Source organism: Bufo bufo, chromosome 1, assembly GCF_905171765.1.
Source record: "Bufo bufo chromosome 1, aBufBuf1.1, whole genome shotgun sequence".
Classification (NCBI taxonomy): Eukaryota; Metazoa; Chordata; class Amphibia; order Anura; family Bufonidae; genus Bufo; species Bufo bufo.
In genome coordinates this window covers 519367804-519385397 of record NC_053389.1, presented here as the reverse complement: position 1 = coordinate 519385397, position 17594 = coordinate 519367804, and the positions used below count along the sequence as shown (strand labels likewise).

Below are 17594 nucleotides of genomic sequence, written 5' to 3'. Positions count from 1 at the left end.
TATAAGTTCGGGCGGCCGGCCAGCGGCGCCCGTCATGCTGCCCCTCCTGAGCGCTTGCCGCTCTAAAGAATCTCCGGCTCAGTGCTGCGCAGCCTGCTGTGTCTGCCCTGTGCTACTGCTGTTGTTAGTGTAGCGTGGCCGAGCTCTGTCCGGTCCGCGGTACAGGAGCTTTTGTTTCCTGTACCCGGCCGGACTGACAGGAAGTGCTCACTTAGTGTGCACTTCCTGTCAGTCCGGCCGGGTAGTGGGTACAAGAAACAAATGCTGCTGTACCGCGGACCGGACAGAGCTCGGCCACGCTACACTAGAGGTGACAAGGGAGGAGGGAGGAGGGGGGGGGGGGGGGGGGTGTAAAATGACATTGACAATGGGGGGTGCAAAATGAGTGACAAGGGGGGGGGGTGTAAAATGACAGTGACAAGGGGGGGTGCAAAATGACAGTGACAAGGGGGGGGGTGCAAAATGACAGTGACAAGGGGGGGGGTGCAAAATGACAGTGACAAGGGGGGGTGTAAAATGAGAGTGACAAGGGGGGGGAGTGTAAAATGAGAGTGACAAGGGGGGGGGAAGTGTAAAATGAGAGTGACAAGGGGGGGGAGTGTAAAATGAGAGTGACAAGGGGGGAGTGTAAAATGAGGGTGACAAGGGGGGGTGCAAAATGACAGTGACAAGGGGGGGGTGTAAAATGAGAGTGACAAGGGGGGGGGGGGAGTGTAAAATGAGAGTGACAAGGGGGGGGTGTAAAATGACAGTGACAAGGGGGGGTGTAAAATGACAGTGACAAGGGGGGGTGCAAAATGACAGTGACAAGGGGGGGGGGGGGAAGTGTAAAATGAGAGTGACAAGGGGGGGGGTGCAAAATGATAGTGACAAGGGGGGGTGCAAAATGAGAGTGACAAGGGGGGGGAGTGTAAAATGAGAGTGACAAGGGGGGGGGGGGAAATGAGAGTGACAAGGGGGGGGGGGTAAAATGAGAGTGACAAGGGGGGAGGGGGGGTGTAAAATGAGAGTGACAAGGGGGGTAGAATGAGAGTGACAAGGGAGGGGGGGGAGAGTGACAAATAGGGGGGGAGAGTGACAAATAGGGGGGGAGAGTGACAAGGGAGGGAGGGGGGGGAGAAGAGAGTGACAAGGGAGGGAGGGGGGGAGAAGAGAGTGACAAGGGAGGGAGGGGGGGAGAAGAGAGTGACAAGGGAGGGAGGGGGGGAGAAGAGAGTGACAAGGGAGGGAGGGGGGGAGAAGAGAGTGACAAGGGAGGGAGGGGGGGAGAAGAGAGTGACAAGGGAGGGAGGGGGGAGAAGAGAGTGACAAGGGAGGGAGGGGGGAGAAGAGAGTGACAAGGGAGGGAGAAGAGAGTGACAAGGGAGGGAGGGGGGGAGAAGAGAGTGACGAGGGAGGGAGGGGGGAGAGTGACGAGGGAGGGAGGGGGGGAGAGTGACGAGGGAGGGAGGGGGGAGAGTGACGAGGGAGGGAGGGGGGGAGAGTGACGAGGGAGGGGGGGGCAGAGTGACGAGGGAGGGAGGGGGGGGCAGAGTGACAAGGGAGGAGGGGGGGAGAAGAGAGTGACAAGGAAGGAGGGGGGGAGAAGAGAGTGACAAGGAAGGAGGGGGGAGAAGAGAGTGACAAGGGATGGAGGGGGGGGGGGGGGGGGAGAAGAGAGTGACAAGGGAGTCCCAAGATCCAGACTGCAGCCAGAGACCAGATCATCTTATTGTCCTGGTGGTAAGTAGACAATGCAATATGTTTATTATGTAGTTGTTTAGTTATTAATTCTACATTGGAAACTAATTTACCTCACATTTAGGGTCCATTCACACATCCGTGTGTGTTTTGCGGATCCACAAAACACGGACAGCGGCAATGTGCGTTCCACATTTTGCGGACCGCACATTGCCGGCACTAAGAGAATATGCCTGTTCTTGTCCGCTATTGCGGACAAGAATAGGACATGTTCTATTTTTTTCAGGATCGGAATTGCGGATCCGGGTCCGCAATTCCGTTCCGCAAAAAGGGACAGCTACAAGAAGCTAGATTAACCGTAAGGGAAACATAGCAGTTCTTTTAATTTAAAAGAAAGGGGTGGAACATATGTGATGTCATGATATGGGCAGATCATCTGATAAGGGAGGGGGGGGGGGGGCGGCAATTTTTATCTTGCCTAGGGCGGCAAAAATCCTTGCACCGGCCCTGCTCGGGTAGCATGTCATTTCCCTTTAAGGCCCTATGCACACAACTGTATTTTTGGTCTGCATCTGATCAGCATTTTTTTCATATCAGATGAGGACCTCTTCATTTCTATGGGGCACACAAAAATTAAGGACAGCACAATGTGTGCTGTCCACATCCTTATGTCTATTCTGCTGTACGGCAAAGAAAATAGAACCTGTCCTATTCTTGTCCATTTTGTGGACAAGAATAGACATTTTTAACAGGGTGCGATGTGCGGAATGCGAAATTGCAGTACACACACGGCTAGCATCCGTGCTTTACAGATCTGCAAAGCGGATCTAATCGTGTGCATCGTGCCTTATTATGACAGCATGCAAAGACAGATCTACATCAGTGCCTTTTCCTTGTAAGTATGCACACAGAGATGGCTGTCACTTACTGAGTAAGAACAATATGGATTCTAAATCTTTTCCAATAAAACTATATATCAATCTGCTCAGCTCCTTCTGCTCAGTAACATACTGCCTGAAGATTGCGCTGCATGTTCATGGTTGCAGCTTCCCTTTAATATGGCAAAGTAACTTATTCGGTTTTATAATTATTTTGAAACTGTATGATAACAGCTATATTCTCATCCGTGTCTTTGGGGGACACAGGATAGACCATGGGTATAGCAGCTGCCACTAGGAGGTGGACACTAAGCATAAAAAGTGTTCTCTCTTCTCACCAGCTATACTCTTCCCGCAGGAAATAAAATAAATCAGTTTTAGCTTAGTGTCTATAGACGGCAGACATGCTTGCGTCCCCCAAATCTACAGTTTCCCATCAGCCCAAGGTTACTCCACACCTTAGGATCCCCATCTGGTACCAGTGTAACTGCCCTCACCTTGGGCAGTACACTGAACGAGGTAACCATGTTGCAAATTGGGGGGCCATCCTCGTGGCAGACAGGTAAGTATCCCATAGTACCAGTTCCACCGTATCCTCCACTCCTCAGTCCTTCACTCCTCTTTGATAGGTAGTAGTCACACTAAATGCCATCCTCCGTTGGGAATGGTCTGTCTAGGAATCGTCACGTATACTTCAGCCGTATATCATTTAAAGCATATTTTGGTAAATGAGAAGACTACTACTCACGCTTCTGAAGGACCTTCGGTACTTTCATTGCTTTATTCTCCAAAATTAAAAATGTCAAGTGGCTCGCTGGACCATATGTTCAGAGAACGCTGATGTGTAGCAAATACATTTAAACGCGACGTTTCGGGGGTCACGCCCTGTTACCCCCGAAACGTCGCGCTTGAATGTATGTGTTACAACTTGGCGTTCTCTGAAAATATGGGCCTGCGAGCTACTTGACATTTTTAATTTTGGAGAATAAAGCAATGAAAGTACTGAAGGTCCTTCAGAAGTGTGAGTAGTAGTCTTCTCATCTACCAAAATATGCTTTAAATGATATACGGCTGAAGTATACGTGAAGATTGTGAATACCGAGTCAAAGTGAGAGTGAGACTCTGAGTCAGCCTGGTGTTGAAAACATACAGGAGTATACCGATTGATTATAGTGTCTAGGAATCGTCCCTTCCAATCAACATTTTGGAACTAATGGCTTTACAGTTACATACCAGTGCTGTCAGCGGTTCACAATCCAGGCATAGACAATTGAATTGCAGACTTTCTAAACAAGATCTGCATAGAACAGGGAGAATGGGCGCTTTATCCTCAAGACTTTTGGGCAATCGAGGCTTACCACTCTAAGGACAGGGAGCCCCCCATTCGGGTTTCCTCTCACTCCACTCGTTCTATGGGGGCCTCTTGGGCGGTGCTTTACAGGTGTTTAAGGCCGGTACCTGATCTTCTCTGCACACCATTACAAAACTCCACAGGGTGCACACCTTTGCATCTGCTGACACAGTGGTGAGACATAAGGTACTACAGGCGTGGGTTCGCTGACTGCATGTTAGCCTTCTGAGTACTTTTTTCCCCACTCTGGTCACCTCCTATTGCTCTGGAATGCACTGGTTTAGCTTGGTCCCTGTGGGAAGAGTGTATATATAGCTGGTGGGAAGAGCGAACACTTTTCATGCTTGGTGTCCATCTCATGGTGGCAGCTGCTATACCCATGGTCTTTTCTATGTCTCCCAATTAATGAAAAAGAAAAGGATTTTATGGTAAGCAAAAAAATAATACTACATTTAAACAGTTTTACTATGTGTTCGCATTTGGAAATTGTGCCAAGAACAGATTGCAGATTATGCAATAGCAGCTGCAGATTATACAGTGTACCAATTATACCCTACATACACATAACCTTTATAATTATATATGGTATCAAAATTGGATGGGAAAGTTTGTGGATGTGCATATAAAAAGTCAAATGCCAAGTACTTGAACCATAATAAAATTTGTATTGCCTTTTGCTTTGCTACTTACGGAAGATGAAACTTAAAGGGGTTGTCCAGCATTTGTATATTGATGTCCCTAGGCAGTAAGACAGGGGGTGGGGGTTTCCTTTGTGTCCATCCTCCCCCAGCGCAAACGCAGTCATAGGTTGCTCATGCGCTACCATGGGGGGCCTAACAAAGATCCCAGACCTGCCATGACTGTATGCCTGTTAGACTGTCATAGACAGCCTGTTACTATTACAGTCATGGGCTATAATGCATTGATATACAACGTACACCAGTGCATTAAAAAGTGATGTCCTGTAGTGGGACTAAAAAAACAAAAAATAGAATAGGGTTATTGAAAAAGGTACATAAATAACACAGGAAATGCATTTTCCTCTGCATCCCCTTCTGAACAAAATAATAAATATTAATCAGTAAGTCTTATGTATCCCAGTATGCTACCAGTAAAAATTATATTTCAGCCCACAAATTTACAAGCCCCCATATTGGAAAAATGGATGGTTATGCATGACATGTGCTATATCTGGTATCTCCATAATCAAACTGATGCATAGAATAAAAATAACCTGATGAATGTTGTAAATGTAAAGTACATACAACAATGGCAGAATAGCTTTTTTTTGTCATTACTACTCCCCAAAAAATATAAATTATGTGTTCAGCCAACAAAAAACAAGCCTTCATATGGCTATTTCAACAGAAAAATTAAAGTTATGGCCAGAAACAAAAACAAGAAAATTTAAATTAATAAAGTGGATAATCATTCTTAAAGGGTTATCCAACCCCTATAATGTCCCCCCTAATGCCCATGTAGGTTATTCTTACCCCGCTCCCCGGCAGCGGCATCGTTCCTGATGACCGCACAGGCTGCCGCTGCATCTCCCCGCTGTGCGGATCTAGGGAGGCTCGTCCCCATCCTGGCCTGCTATTGGCTGTAGTCACTCTAATGATTTGTATTAAAATTGTATTTTATAATGCAATATATAACCTGTATACTTTAATTTCTTTTATGTTTTTGCTGATATTTTTATTAGTCTGCTTCAGACAGCCCAAGAAAGCAATCTGCCAGCGATGTAGTCCCAACGTCTGTTCAAGCCCATATGCAATGTATATCAGAAGAATCCAATGAAGGTGTGGACTCCTTTTATTTTTAGTAGCGTTAAATTTACCTGTATGCAATACCTAGTATCCATTTAATATGTATTTGGAGTGAAGCCTATGTGTTTTGCAGTCTGCAAACTGCGGATCCCAGAAATGTGCCTCCAACGCTTTCCAGGTCCGCACATCTCGCCCTATTGTAGAAATGCCTTTTCTTGTCCATATTTTTTATTTGAGGGGCGGACATACAGTCGCTCAGATGCAGACAGCACACGGATGATATCCGTGTGCTGTCTGCATTTTTTTTTGTGGCCTTATAGGAATGAATGGCTAAGCTGTAATATCGCCTATTTGTTATCTGTACAAAGGTGATATCTGTCATTGTAATTATGCTTGAGATGGTAGTTGGCTGTACAGAGCAGAAAATCTTGACCTATTCTAAGGCCTAGTGGCCACTGCAAAAATTGTAGGATTATATTCATTTTTAAAATATAGTGACATGAACAGTAAAAAATAAAAATAAATAAATCACCAAAAATTCGGGATAAAAATGTTTAACAAAGTAATTTTAAAAAAATAGGTCATTTTCTGCTGACACATTCATATAAAATCAAACACAATGCAACAGCACTCTGCAAACACAGAATGTATAAACTAATGGGGGTCATTTTATTAAGACTGGCGATTTATACGCTGGTCTTAATCCCCATGCACTGGCGGTGGATGCGCCAAAGTTTATGTGGTGATTGGTTCCGCTAGGCATGCGATCTGGTTTAAACTACGCTAGCTCCCTTGCTGGTGTAGTTTAAGACCATTTTCCACGCATAAACTGGCGTAGAAAATGGTAATTAAGACGGGCCAGCTGACCGGACCGTCCTCTTCTCAGTCTACGCCACACACCTTTTTCCGCCACATCGGAAAAGTGGCATGTGGGGGGGAAAAGGTGTAGATTTTGCTACAAAACCCCCTATGTGACAAAATCGGTGCCTTAAATACGCCAAAAAGTGCCATATATTTCTTAATAAATGACCCCTATATGAATAAATGAGTTTCTTCGCAAATACATTTTGATCAAAATCATTTCTGCCCATCCACCACGGCAAGGTGACCTCATCTGGACGGGAACCTGTGCTAAATGCTATTTCACTTTAATATATTGTGTTCGGAAACTGCATTGTCAGCAATGTACGGCATTGCATGTTTACAAAGAACAGGCAGCTTTCCTGATAAATTGGTAGATTGCAGGCTGCTGTACACAATGCCTATATTCTGCTGGCAGCATCTCAAGGAGTGTTAAAGGAAATTTGATTTCTCATAGTTTCTTGCACCTGTTTGTGTCAATGGTGGACATGTCTATAATAACATACAGTATGAGTGTCGGTTATAATGCAGTATCATAACACTTCACTTTTATTATCCAGCACATTTTTCAGCAGTGGTTCTATGGAATAAAAATATTCTTTAATGCTATCATTCAATGGCAGGAGAGCAGGGGTGCACCTAATAAACCATGATTTTATGAAAGCTACTGCAGCGACAAACCGCTATAATTGGGGCGCCTTTCACTACTCTATGCTGACCTCGGATAGGGCTGCATAAACCTGGTGACTGATTCCCTTTAATTATAATTTGAATGAAACTAAATTGGTGGTGGAAGAAAATGTTATCTTTTATAGGAAGATTTTATGCTTTAATTGGCATCTTTTTTTGAGCTGTCCTTTCTAATTCCTTCATCAGATATGTATTATTGCCCTTCCTTTCCAAAGCAATCAAGAATCTGTAAGATACCAGATGAGGGCTGGCACTTTAGGCCAAGGGGTATGATAAACTTTGTAAGAAGCCAAACAGCAGCAATAACAGACTGATTTTCCGCAGCACTAACTAACTTGCCCTGCTTATTTTCTACACTTTTTTTCTGTGCTTTCTGTAACTGTTGTATTTGCATATTTTCTGAATATTATTAGGCAGATGAATTGATGTTTTTTTCTGTCCTCTGCAGAGGCTTCCGAAAACAGTACAGCAGTGAAAGCACTGGACACAAAAAAGGTATCAGCTATTGGCGACAGCTGTAACTTAGTACTAGTAAAATCATTTGTGTGTTTGTTTATTTATCTATCGTATCTTTTTTAAAATATATTTTTATCATAGAACTGCATCCTGGTTGTAAACAAATTTAATAGACGCTACACTTTTTTTTCTTCATACCACTGTGTCTGATTTTTTATTTTTTTTATTTATTTCTCTACAGGACTCATTTTTGCAAACTAAAGAAGGTTCCACGTCAAATTTTTTCATGACAATATCTGAAAAAAATAAGCCAGGTAGTCTAAATGCTTTTGTACTGAACTGTTTGTGCACTAAGGCTACTTTCACACTGGCGTTTTGGCTTTCCGTTTCTGAGATGCGTTCAGGGCTCTCACAAGCGGTCCAAAACGGATCAGTTTTGCCCTAATGCATTCTGAATGGAAAAGGATCCGCTCAGAATGCATCAGTTTGCCTCCTTTCCATCTCCATTCCGCTTTGGAGGCGGACACCAAAACGCTGCCTGCCAGCGTTTTGGTGTCTGCCTGACTATGCAGAGGCAAACGGATCCGTCCTGACACACAATGTAAGTCAATGAGGACTGATCCGTTTTCACTGACACAATAGAAAACTGACCCCCCCCCCCCCCCCATTGACTTTCAATGGTGTTCAAGACGGATCCGTTTTGGCTATGTTAACGATAATACAAACGGATCCTTTCTGAACAGATGCATGCGGTTGTATTATCCGCACCAAACGCGAGTGTGAAAGTAGCCTAAGCCAAATCCACTTACACATGTTTTATCATTTTTGTCATTTTTTTTTTTTTTTCAGACCTTATGGCAGACTTGGGGCTAGATGATGCAGATGATATTGAAGGTAATATATTTTCATTTTTATATGTACGTGAGTTTGATGTTGATCAGTTTTGTCATCACAAGTGTCATACACCTTTCATTTAATTTAGATTGTAAGCTATTAAACGGCATCTGCCAGCAGATTTGTACCTATGTAACTGGCTGACCTGTTACATGTGCTCTTGGCAGCGGAAGACATCTGTGTTGGTTCCATGTTCATATGTGCCCGCATTGCTGAGAAAAATGATGTTTTAATATATGCAAATGAGCCTCTAGGAGCAACGGGGGCGTTGGTGTTACACCTAGAGGCTCAGCTATCTCTGCAACTGCTGTACCCCCTGCACTTTCATTGACAGAACCAGATATGATAATGTTTACACTGCCTGGCCCTGTCAATCAAAGGGGACAGGGCACGGCAGTTGCAGAGATGACGGAGCCTCTAGGTGTAATGGCAACTCCCCCTTTGCTCCTAGAGGCTCATTTGCATATATTAAAACATATTGTTTGTCAGCAATGCCGACACATATGAACATGGGAGCAACACCAATGTCTTCAGCTGCCAAGCGCACATGTGACAGGTCAGCCAGTGTCATAGGTACAGATCTGCTGACAGCTGCACTTTAACCTGGGCGTACAGCTTAAAATCTTAGTCAGTGAAACTAAAGGCAGATGTCTGGGGAAAGAGGAATCAAGCATTTGGATTAATCCCATTGTTTGTTCTCACTGTAGCGGTGTCTGGCAGTGTCTTATTCCTCTATCCCTATTGTTAACACATGCACGGTCAGGCGGTCCAAGCGTTTGTTTAAGAAGGGATAAATATGGCCACCGTTACATGCAGGGTACTCCCTTTCTTTTATCTCGTTGATTGCTCATTTGACTTGCTTTTCAGTTCCTCAGGGGTATTCTGGTTATGTAACTTTTCTCAACTCCTGTAGCCGTGGTGTGTATGTTGTGCACCTAAACTAACCTGACTCTGTTCTAAAATTATGCACCCCACTTCTTCCAGGTCTTCTTCTGTTTCTTGAAACATACAGTGGGCAGTGCATCCTCTGCCATGTGATGTTTGTGAGAAAGACAAAACAATACATACAAAGGGAGATGTGGAAAATAGTGAGAGATACATAGGGAAAAACATACTATAAGATTTGCAGACAGACGGGCTCAGACAGATTGACAGACACACAGTAATACAGAAACAGACAAATACAGACAGCTATGTAAAATTCAGAAACATACCAGCACCAAGACAGTGTAAAACAGCAAGTAACTAATGAAGCAGATAGGGAAAGGACAATTCACACTGAGCAAGAACTACACAGGCAAGTAGAAAAAAGAAACTTCAGGTGATGTAGAGCACAGCTCCCTTACATGCCTTGTGGAATCAGCAGACAGGAAGTTCAGAGCATGGAAGCTCCCACCAGGTAGAGAGCAGAGAAACTGAGCACGACCGACCAGCAGCAGGGAGGCAGGAGTGTAAACGAGGCAGAGGGAGGCTAAGAAGTAAGTAGATATTACTAGAGAACAGTGCAAAAACTTTTATTACAGTATATTAGACATTTGTAACACCTGCACAATGCTTTCAAAGGACCCAATTTAGGGAACCGGAATACCCCTTTGAAGAGGACCTTTCATTAGAATAAAAAAACTAAACTAAGCATTCAGACATGGAGAGCGGCGCCCAGGGATCTCCCTGCACTTACTATTATCCCTGGGCGCCGCTCCGTTCTCCCGGTATAGCCTCCGGTATCTTCATATGTTTGGCTCAACTGGGTGGAGCCTGCCGGCGTCTCCTTCTCCCAGGCTGTAGCGCTGGCCAATCGCAGCGCTCAGCTCATAGCCTGGGAGTTTTTTTCTCTCGGGCTATGAGCTGAGCGCTGCGATCGGCCAGCGCTACAGCATGGGAGAGGGAGACGCCGGCAGGCTCAACTGGGTGGAGCCTAACTATGAAGATACCGGAGGCTATAACCGGAGAACGGAGCGGCGCCTGGGGATAAATAGTAAGTGCAGAGAGATCCCTGGGCGCCGCTCTCCATGTCTGTATGCTTAGTTTAGATTTTTTCTTCTAGTGAAAGGTCCTCTTTAAGTAAAGTGCTGCAGAATAAGTTGGTGCTATAATGCAGGTTTGTCTGCAGTAACTTGGCTGTTATCAGATACTACATTTATCAGTATCTACTGTCTTACTGGCCACACATGTATAAAAGAGTAACAATACACTTAAACGTTGTATTTCCCTTTTCTTTAGTTTAATTCTATTCTTTTCTACTTTATTTAGATGCTTCAGACTGGGACTCAACCAGCCATTCATTTAAATGTGCACCACACACTTCTCCTAGCCATAAACTGCATGAAAACTCATCTCCACAGACCGGTAGCGGTAAATTTACATCCAAAGATAATAATACTTCGCATCCAGCATTTCTGTGTTCAGTACCTGAAGACGAAAGTGAAGATCGTATGCAGTCGGGGCAGAATAAAGGCATCCCCAAAGAAATATCACAGAAAGGCAAAACCGGTAAGAGCCTCATTTTGCATGTATGTCCACAATGTCTGTTTGGACCTTGGATGTTGAATTTAGTAGGTTTTCTGAAAGTAACCATTTGGGGTCAAGGAAAGTAACAATAAATTGAATGCAACAGTTTGTAGCAAGCTATTGTACAGTTTTGAGGGAGCAAGGGATGTGAAGGACTGTTAGTTTTTGCAGTATAAAAGACTTTCATCTCATTGAAAATAGTGTTCTTAGCATATATCTTAATAGACTGAAAATGTGAAGCTGTTTTACACGTTTTTAGAAAATTTGAGAGCATACATGTAAATTGGTGTCAATATAAATATTTTTGAAGACTTGGGCTTCATGAACAGTGGAGATTTTTGAGCTGTTGACACGTGTCTGGGGCTGTGCTTCTTAAGACACAGAGCCAAGGGGGCATTAGCATGGCATGAGGGTGCTCTTATGCTGCTGGTCTTCACTGGAAATGTATAAGCTGTACACATTTGCTGCTGAAGCATGTATTTGTGCATTTCCTAATGAAGAATATTACATTTTACTGGTGAATCAATGGATCGCTTTCAAATACTAGATGGGCAGAGCATGCTTTTTTTTTTTATCATATTATTTAAAAAAATAAAAAAATAAAAAAGTAATTATTATACTTGATTCGGACCATTTACTTCAGTTTAACAATTAGCCTATGTAAATGCACAAAAAGGTTAAAAATGTATCATATAGAAGTTCATTTTATCAAGAAAATCAATTCTCTGATGGTAAAATTGGGCACTGGACTTGTCCCTATAGACCTCTCCTTTGATTAGATAAGTGTACAGTGGTTGTAATGGTGTAAATGTCCATCTTATGGTTGTGATCATTTCAAGTCCACTAATCATTTGGTTAAAAAATGTTTACTTGTACCTTACTCCAACTTATGCTTTTATAACAGGGTTAACAAATGGCGACCAGTTGACCAATGCCATAAATAATATACCGGTAAGTTGGGTTTTTGAATATTACAATTTATGAATATTTTCAGATAAATCAAAACTCATTGTGCCGTGCATATTAAAGGGACATTTCTGTCAAATGTTGTTACCCCATATTTACAGACAATAGGGCACATTTATTAAGACTGGCGGTGGATCCACCAAAGTTATCAAGAGGTGCCTGCCTCTTCATAACTTCGGCGCATCCTGCGCCAGTCTAAATATAAGACAGCCTCCTAGCTGTCTTACAGTTAGACCATTTTCTACGCCTAAAACATAGAAAGTGGTGCGTGAAAATGCTGCGTGAGAATGGCCTACCAGACCTGGTGTGAGCTGGGAGAAGTTGCAGATAGTGGCTCAATGGTTGCACCGCCATCTGCGCCTGAAATACACCTCATTGAAGTGTATTTCAGCTTAGTAAATGACCCCCTATATGTGAATATTATACAGTATGTTTTTGAAGTCATTCCATGTATTCTGTTTCCTGTCCTGACTCTTTAAGTTCCTCAGTCTTGCTTGCCTCTTGTCAGACCATCACTGCGACCAGAGAGAGCGTCAGTGACTCAATTAGAGATCACACATAGCATTAAAGTTGGAGAGAATTGCTAATAATAATAAAAAAATCTGTTTTAGTTTGGAATTGTTTGACTGTAGAATGTATTTTACTCCTGCTATGAGCAGCATTACATTTATGCCACTAAATATGCAAGTATGGCACAAGTTTAGATTCAACTCATTTTCCTGCCAAAATCAGGTGTAAACTGAATAATAAATGTAGGCCATAGTTTGAGAACTAATAATCACTTGTACTCTATGTTTTACACATATTAAAGTGCTACTGTGATTAGATATTTGGAGCAGATTCTGTAAGAACTCATAAAGGGTTAAACTAATAAGTGCTGAATGTTCGAAGAGCCAGAATTCATGGGCTCTCTACTATTCCTGGCACTTAGCTTAAAAGAACATTTAGGAGGAATATTGTGAGCTGTCAATCCAATTAACTGTCCAAGAAGAGTTCTCAGCCATGGCAGCTGATTGACAAATAATGGCTCTCAATCCTCTAACTGTACTTTTCAGCTAAATACAAGAGAACACTATACACCCTGAACCTGCAGTTGCTTTAAATTAAAAATATATACTGACCTGTTTCTTCAGCATTGGTTTCTGCGGCATTGGTCCAAGCTCCTGCGGTTGTTTTTTCACAAAAAGCAACAGTGACGCCTGTATATACAGCACAAGACTGCTGCAGCCCATCACTGTCAGCAGTCTGCAGATGAGGACACTGATTGGCTGCAATTGTCATGTCACTGTGCATGTCAGTTTGGGTGACGTGCACAGTGATGCGTCTGGGTTCGGCCAGAGGCAGTGCTCAGATGTTCAAGTCCCCTAAGGGGGGGGGACAGTAAAAAAAAAAAAAAAAATACAGTAATTTTTAAAATTTAAATCTCCCGTTTCCCAATTTTACCTGTAAAAATAAACAAAGAATAAACAGAGCTCATACTGTATCACTGCATTGAAAAAATGTCAGAACTATTAAAATATTAAATATTTATCATGCATGGTAAATGACATGATATAAAATGACCAATTTGTCCTTTTTTTAGTCATCTCGCACCCCCCCAACAAAAAAAAAGAATAAAAAGTGATCAAACTGTTTAATGTAGATAAAAATATTTTAAAAAGTTGAGGGTTAGAATATAGCAATGTTAAAAAAAAAAAAAAATTTAAGTAGTGAAAAAAAAAACTATATATAAATTTGGTATCACTATAATCACACTGACCCGCAGAAAATGGTCATCATGTAATTTTTAGCTAACATTGAATACAACTTGTCCCTCAAAAAATTAGCCCTCATATGGCTACGTGAATGGAAAATTTTAAGTTACAGCTCTTTGAAGGCGGGGAGTAAAAAGTGACAATGAAAAAATGGGCAGTATTCTGAAAGGGTTAAAGCATTGAACAGCCCCTGGCAGGTAAAGAAAATGTGTTCATCGGGATTATAATAAAGGCTGAGCACAGCATACATGCAGACACCTATACAGGAAAGAATATGTTTGGATTGCCCCTTTGATATGAATATATAAAAAGCTGTTCCCATTAATTTCATAAATGTAGTAATTTGCAGTCCGATTTATACCTATTTTATTTAGAATTTTTACTTTTTAGCTATATTTTGATATGTAGACATTATTTGCTGCCTTGCTAGTGTTTTCTACTTCTGGTGGTTCAGTAACATTTGCATGTCCTGTCTAAATCTGTTTTGTATTTCTATGTAAAATGGAGACTGAGCATATGTTAACGAAGTCCAGCCTAAGAAAGGATGACATGGTAAATGATACTAATGAAGTGATCTCACAACAGCAGCTTGAAAGTCAAACTTTAGCAAAAGTTCTTGACAGTCAGGAGTCTTCATCTGAATCTGATCTGCCTTGGGAGGAGAAATATGAAAAACTGTGGGTTGACAATGAGAAAAAAGAGGTCAAGTCACATTTTAGAGACATTACAGCTGAGCTGAAGCAAAAGTTTGGAGAAATGTATTACAAGAAAAAGACTTCTTCAAAGACCAGTAAAGGACAAGAATGGGTTTCATCTAGAGTGGATAATGGAGGCAGTCACCTAGTAGAGGAAAAATATGCTTCATCCTTGGAAAAACGTCCATTGGCAGCTGAACTTAAAAACTCAATGTCCATAGTAACTTCTCAATTAACTGTTAATCAGAAGAGCAAAGGTTATTCTATTCAGCATCACAAGGCTGGAAGTGAATCTCAGGAGCACTACACTGTTAAAAATGAGCCTTATCCTTTAGTAGATAAAGACCATCACCTATCAGATAAGTTAAGTGATTATATTCCTCCTGTGCAGAAGCCTCTGGGAAATAAATTGTCATTCTCTTCTGAAAAGGGTATGAAAAATATCTCAAACCCAAGTTCTGAAATATTAGATAATATGCATGCTGAAAGAAATGAGTCCTCTGGGAAGCAGGAAAGTTTACCGCACCAATTTAAAAATGATCAGCGCAATAATCTGGAAGGTGAAAATGTCTCCAAAGACCTTATTTGTGAAGAACCTATAAAGAATCTAGACAGACAACTGGATCAAGACTTGAGAAGATTTAAGAACGAGGTAGGAATGCTACAAATGGTATTCCTGGATTTGACAAGAGAGAGAGAACAACTACAGAAAGAGGTAGAGGTTTGCAATCTTCAGACCCTATGTCTCTGCTTCTCTCTGAACAGTAAATTAACTTTAAGGTTTGTTTCTCTTGTCCTGTAGAAGAAGGTTGCAGTGGAGGCTACATTTTAAACTTTGGGTGCCATCTTGCCTAAAGTATATCTGTCATTAATTCTAAAACAAAGGATTATCATTGCACTGTCATTTTGCTGTGGTGTGTGCTTCGGCTACTTTTCCATCTTCAGTCTGTGCTGCGATCTGCTTTTGATTCATATTCGTTCTCGGCTTCTGTTGTGTGATCATTTTCATTAATCTCATAAATGTTCTAATCCATTGTCATGTAGGTTTTTTTTATGTCCTTCACTTTTCCTTCATTCATTTTGTCTTTTGTGCATTTGTCTTTAATTCCATAACACTCTTGGTTTACTTTTACTTTATGTAGGTTGGGAGAGAGCAAGGAGGTAATCTAAGCAGGCAAGGAGAATCGGAGAAGTCAAAAGGTGGCGACAACAAGACTGGTCTGCAAGTTGAGCCTCGTATTGAACTGAATGCAAAATCTAAAACTAGCTCACATAAAGGGTAAATAAAGTGGTGGTGATACCACATTGCTGTCACAAGTGGTGTGTGATTGTACATAGGCGAGCATATTGCATTGCTATTTTTTTTTACTCGAGGTATCGCTCAATTGATCAAAAGTGATGTGTAGATCTGCTCTTTTCCAAGAGCAAAAAAGCTGTCTCTGTGTTGCCTACTACTGAAGGTAGCTACATTATAGTTTCCCGAGACTTTTTAACTGATGACCTATCCTCAGGATAGGTCATCAGTATCGGATCTGTGGTGGTCCTACACCTGGGACCCTGCTGATTAGATGTTTGAGAAGACCCCGGTGCTCCTGTGAGCGTCTCGATCTTCTTGCAGCTTACCGTGCACAGTGCCGTTGATTGTACAGCAATTGTGCTTGGTATAGCAGCTCAGCCCTATTAACTTAAATAGGACTGAGCTGCACCTAGGCCATATGACCGATGAATGTGATGTCACTGGCATAGGCTGAGCTACGAGAAGACTGTGGTGCTCACAGGAGCGCCAGGACCTTCTCAAACTGGTGATCGGCTGGGGTCCTGGGTGCCGGACCCCCACCAATCAGACACTGATGATCTATCCAGAGGATGGGTAATCAGTTAAAGTCTTGGAAAACACTTTCAACGTCCAGCCGTTTGACTGGCATTGCAACATAACTACGGAGAGCCAAATCATGAGCTTTTTTGTTGTTGGTTGTTATGATGTTCTGTAGTCAATCTACTGATCATCTTGTTTATTTCCTTTAGGAATAATGAAGTGGAAAAGTCTATGTCCAGCCACGCTGATGACAAAGCACCTTCTAAAAAAGAAAAACATCCAGTGAATGGCAGCATGCTTGATGCATTTGATGAAAGCAGCCTAAGTGAGATCTCACAGGAGGAGGATGGGAGGTACACTAAAATATCAAAACCATGCAAAAATGTGAGAGAGAAGCAAAATTGACCTGTAGTATTCATCATAAAGGTTAATGTAGTGAAAGACCTCTTTCTAACATCACACCAGAACAACATCCTAGTCTGATAGCACGTTTCTAAGTCTGACACTTGTACTTCTATGAAGTGTGCGTTTACTTTACAGCACCAAAAACTTGTGCTGATATTGGATGAACCAGACTGTGCTTAGATTCTGTTCTTCCCAGTAGCCGACTATTAATTGGTGACCTTTTCCTGTTTGGTGTAGACATTTAATGAAGGCTTTGTCCACTCATGTTTACTGCCGTGAATGTGTCACATGATGGCTGGTCAGCCATTAGCAAGTTAGGGAATTCTCTAAATGACATATACTAAAAATGTTTTATGTTCTCCATCTGAATCGGTATCTGGCTCTGTTAATTGTTGTCTTCTCATTCATTTGATCAACATTTATAAGGCACTATATGGACTCTATTACTTATATCTGATGCACATAATAGCTGGTTGATCATCTAATATACCCCAGTAAAGCTGGATGAGCACATGAAAGTCTGTCTGCCAATGATCTAAGAGTGGTACAGTCAACTGCCCCCTCAGAAGTAGATGTTTGGAAGGGGAAAATGTTTGATGTTGGATTAGGTGCCTGACAACCGTTTATTTTTGGAGGGGTCCAGAGAGAGAGACCTGTGTTCTTCATGCAGCAGCTATCTCATGTGTGTGACCAGCTTAAACAAATGCACTAACACTGATAATGTAATATCATAGAATTTTTGTCTTATTTCGCTGTTCTATTTCCTTCAGGTCATCTGGTAAACGTACAGAAAAACAAAAGGTAAATTTATGTTTTAAGTCTAATTTATAGAAGCTAGAGTGCAATGTAATTGTAAATGTGTACAAGTTCTGTG

General features: G+C 42.1%; 1 protein-coding gene across 5 annotated transcripts in view; it reads left to right on the top strand.

The window, feature by feature from the left end:
• ANKRD26 (ankyrin repeat domain 26) overlaps positions 1–17594 on the top strand; it is a 107215-nt gene that overhangs the window by 44902 nt on the left and 44719 nt on the right. For 2 of the 5 annotated variants that reach the window (XM_040411495.1, XM_040411485.1), the window contains exons 13-23: positions 5612–5708; positions 7413–7493; positions 7675–7721; positions 7924–7996; positions 8532–8576; positions 10827–11066; positions 11989–12035; positions 14312–15214; positions 15642–15778; positions 16525–16668; positions 17491–17521. In XM_040411495.1, the coding sequence (XP_040267429.1) occupies positions 5612–5708; positions 7413–7493; positions 7675–7721; positions 7924–7996; positions 8532–8576; positions 10827–11066; positions 11989–12035; positions 14312–15214; positions 15642–15778; positions 16525–16668; positions 17491–17521 (1845 nt within the window). The remainder of the gene's footprint in view (positions 1–5611; positions 5709–7412; positions 7494–7674; positions 7722–7923; positions 7997–8531; positions 8577–10826; positions 11067–11988; positions 12036–14311; positions 15215–15641; positions 15779–16524; positions 16669–17490; positions 17522–17594) is intronic. The other 3 variants (XM_040411504.1, XM_040411513.1, XM_040411521.1) reach the window with 3 other exon arrangements.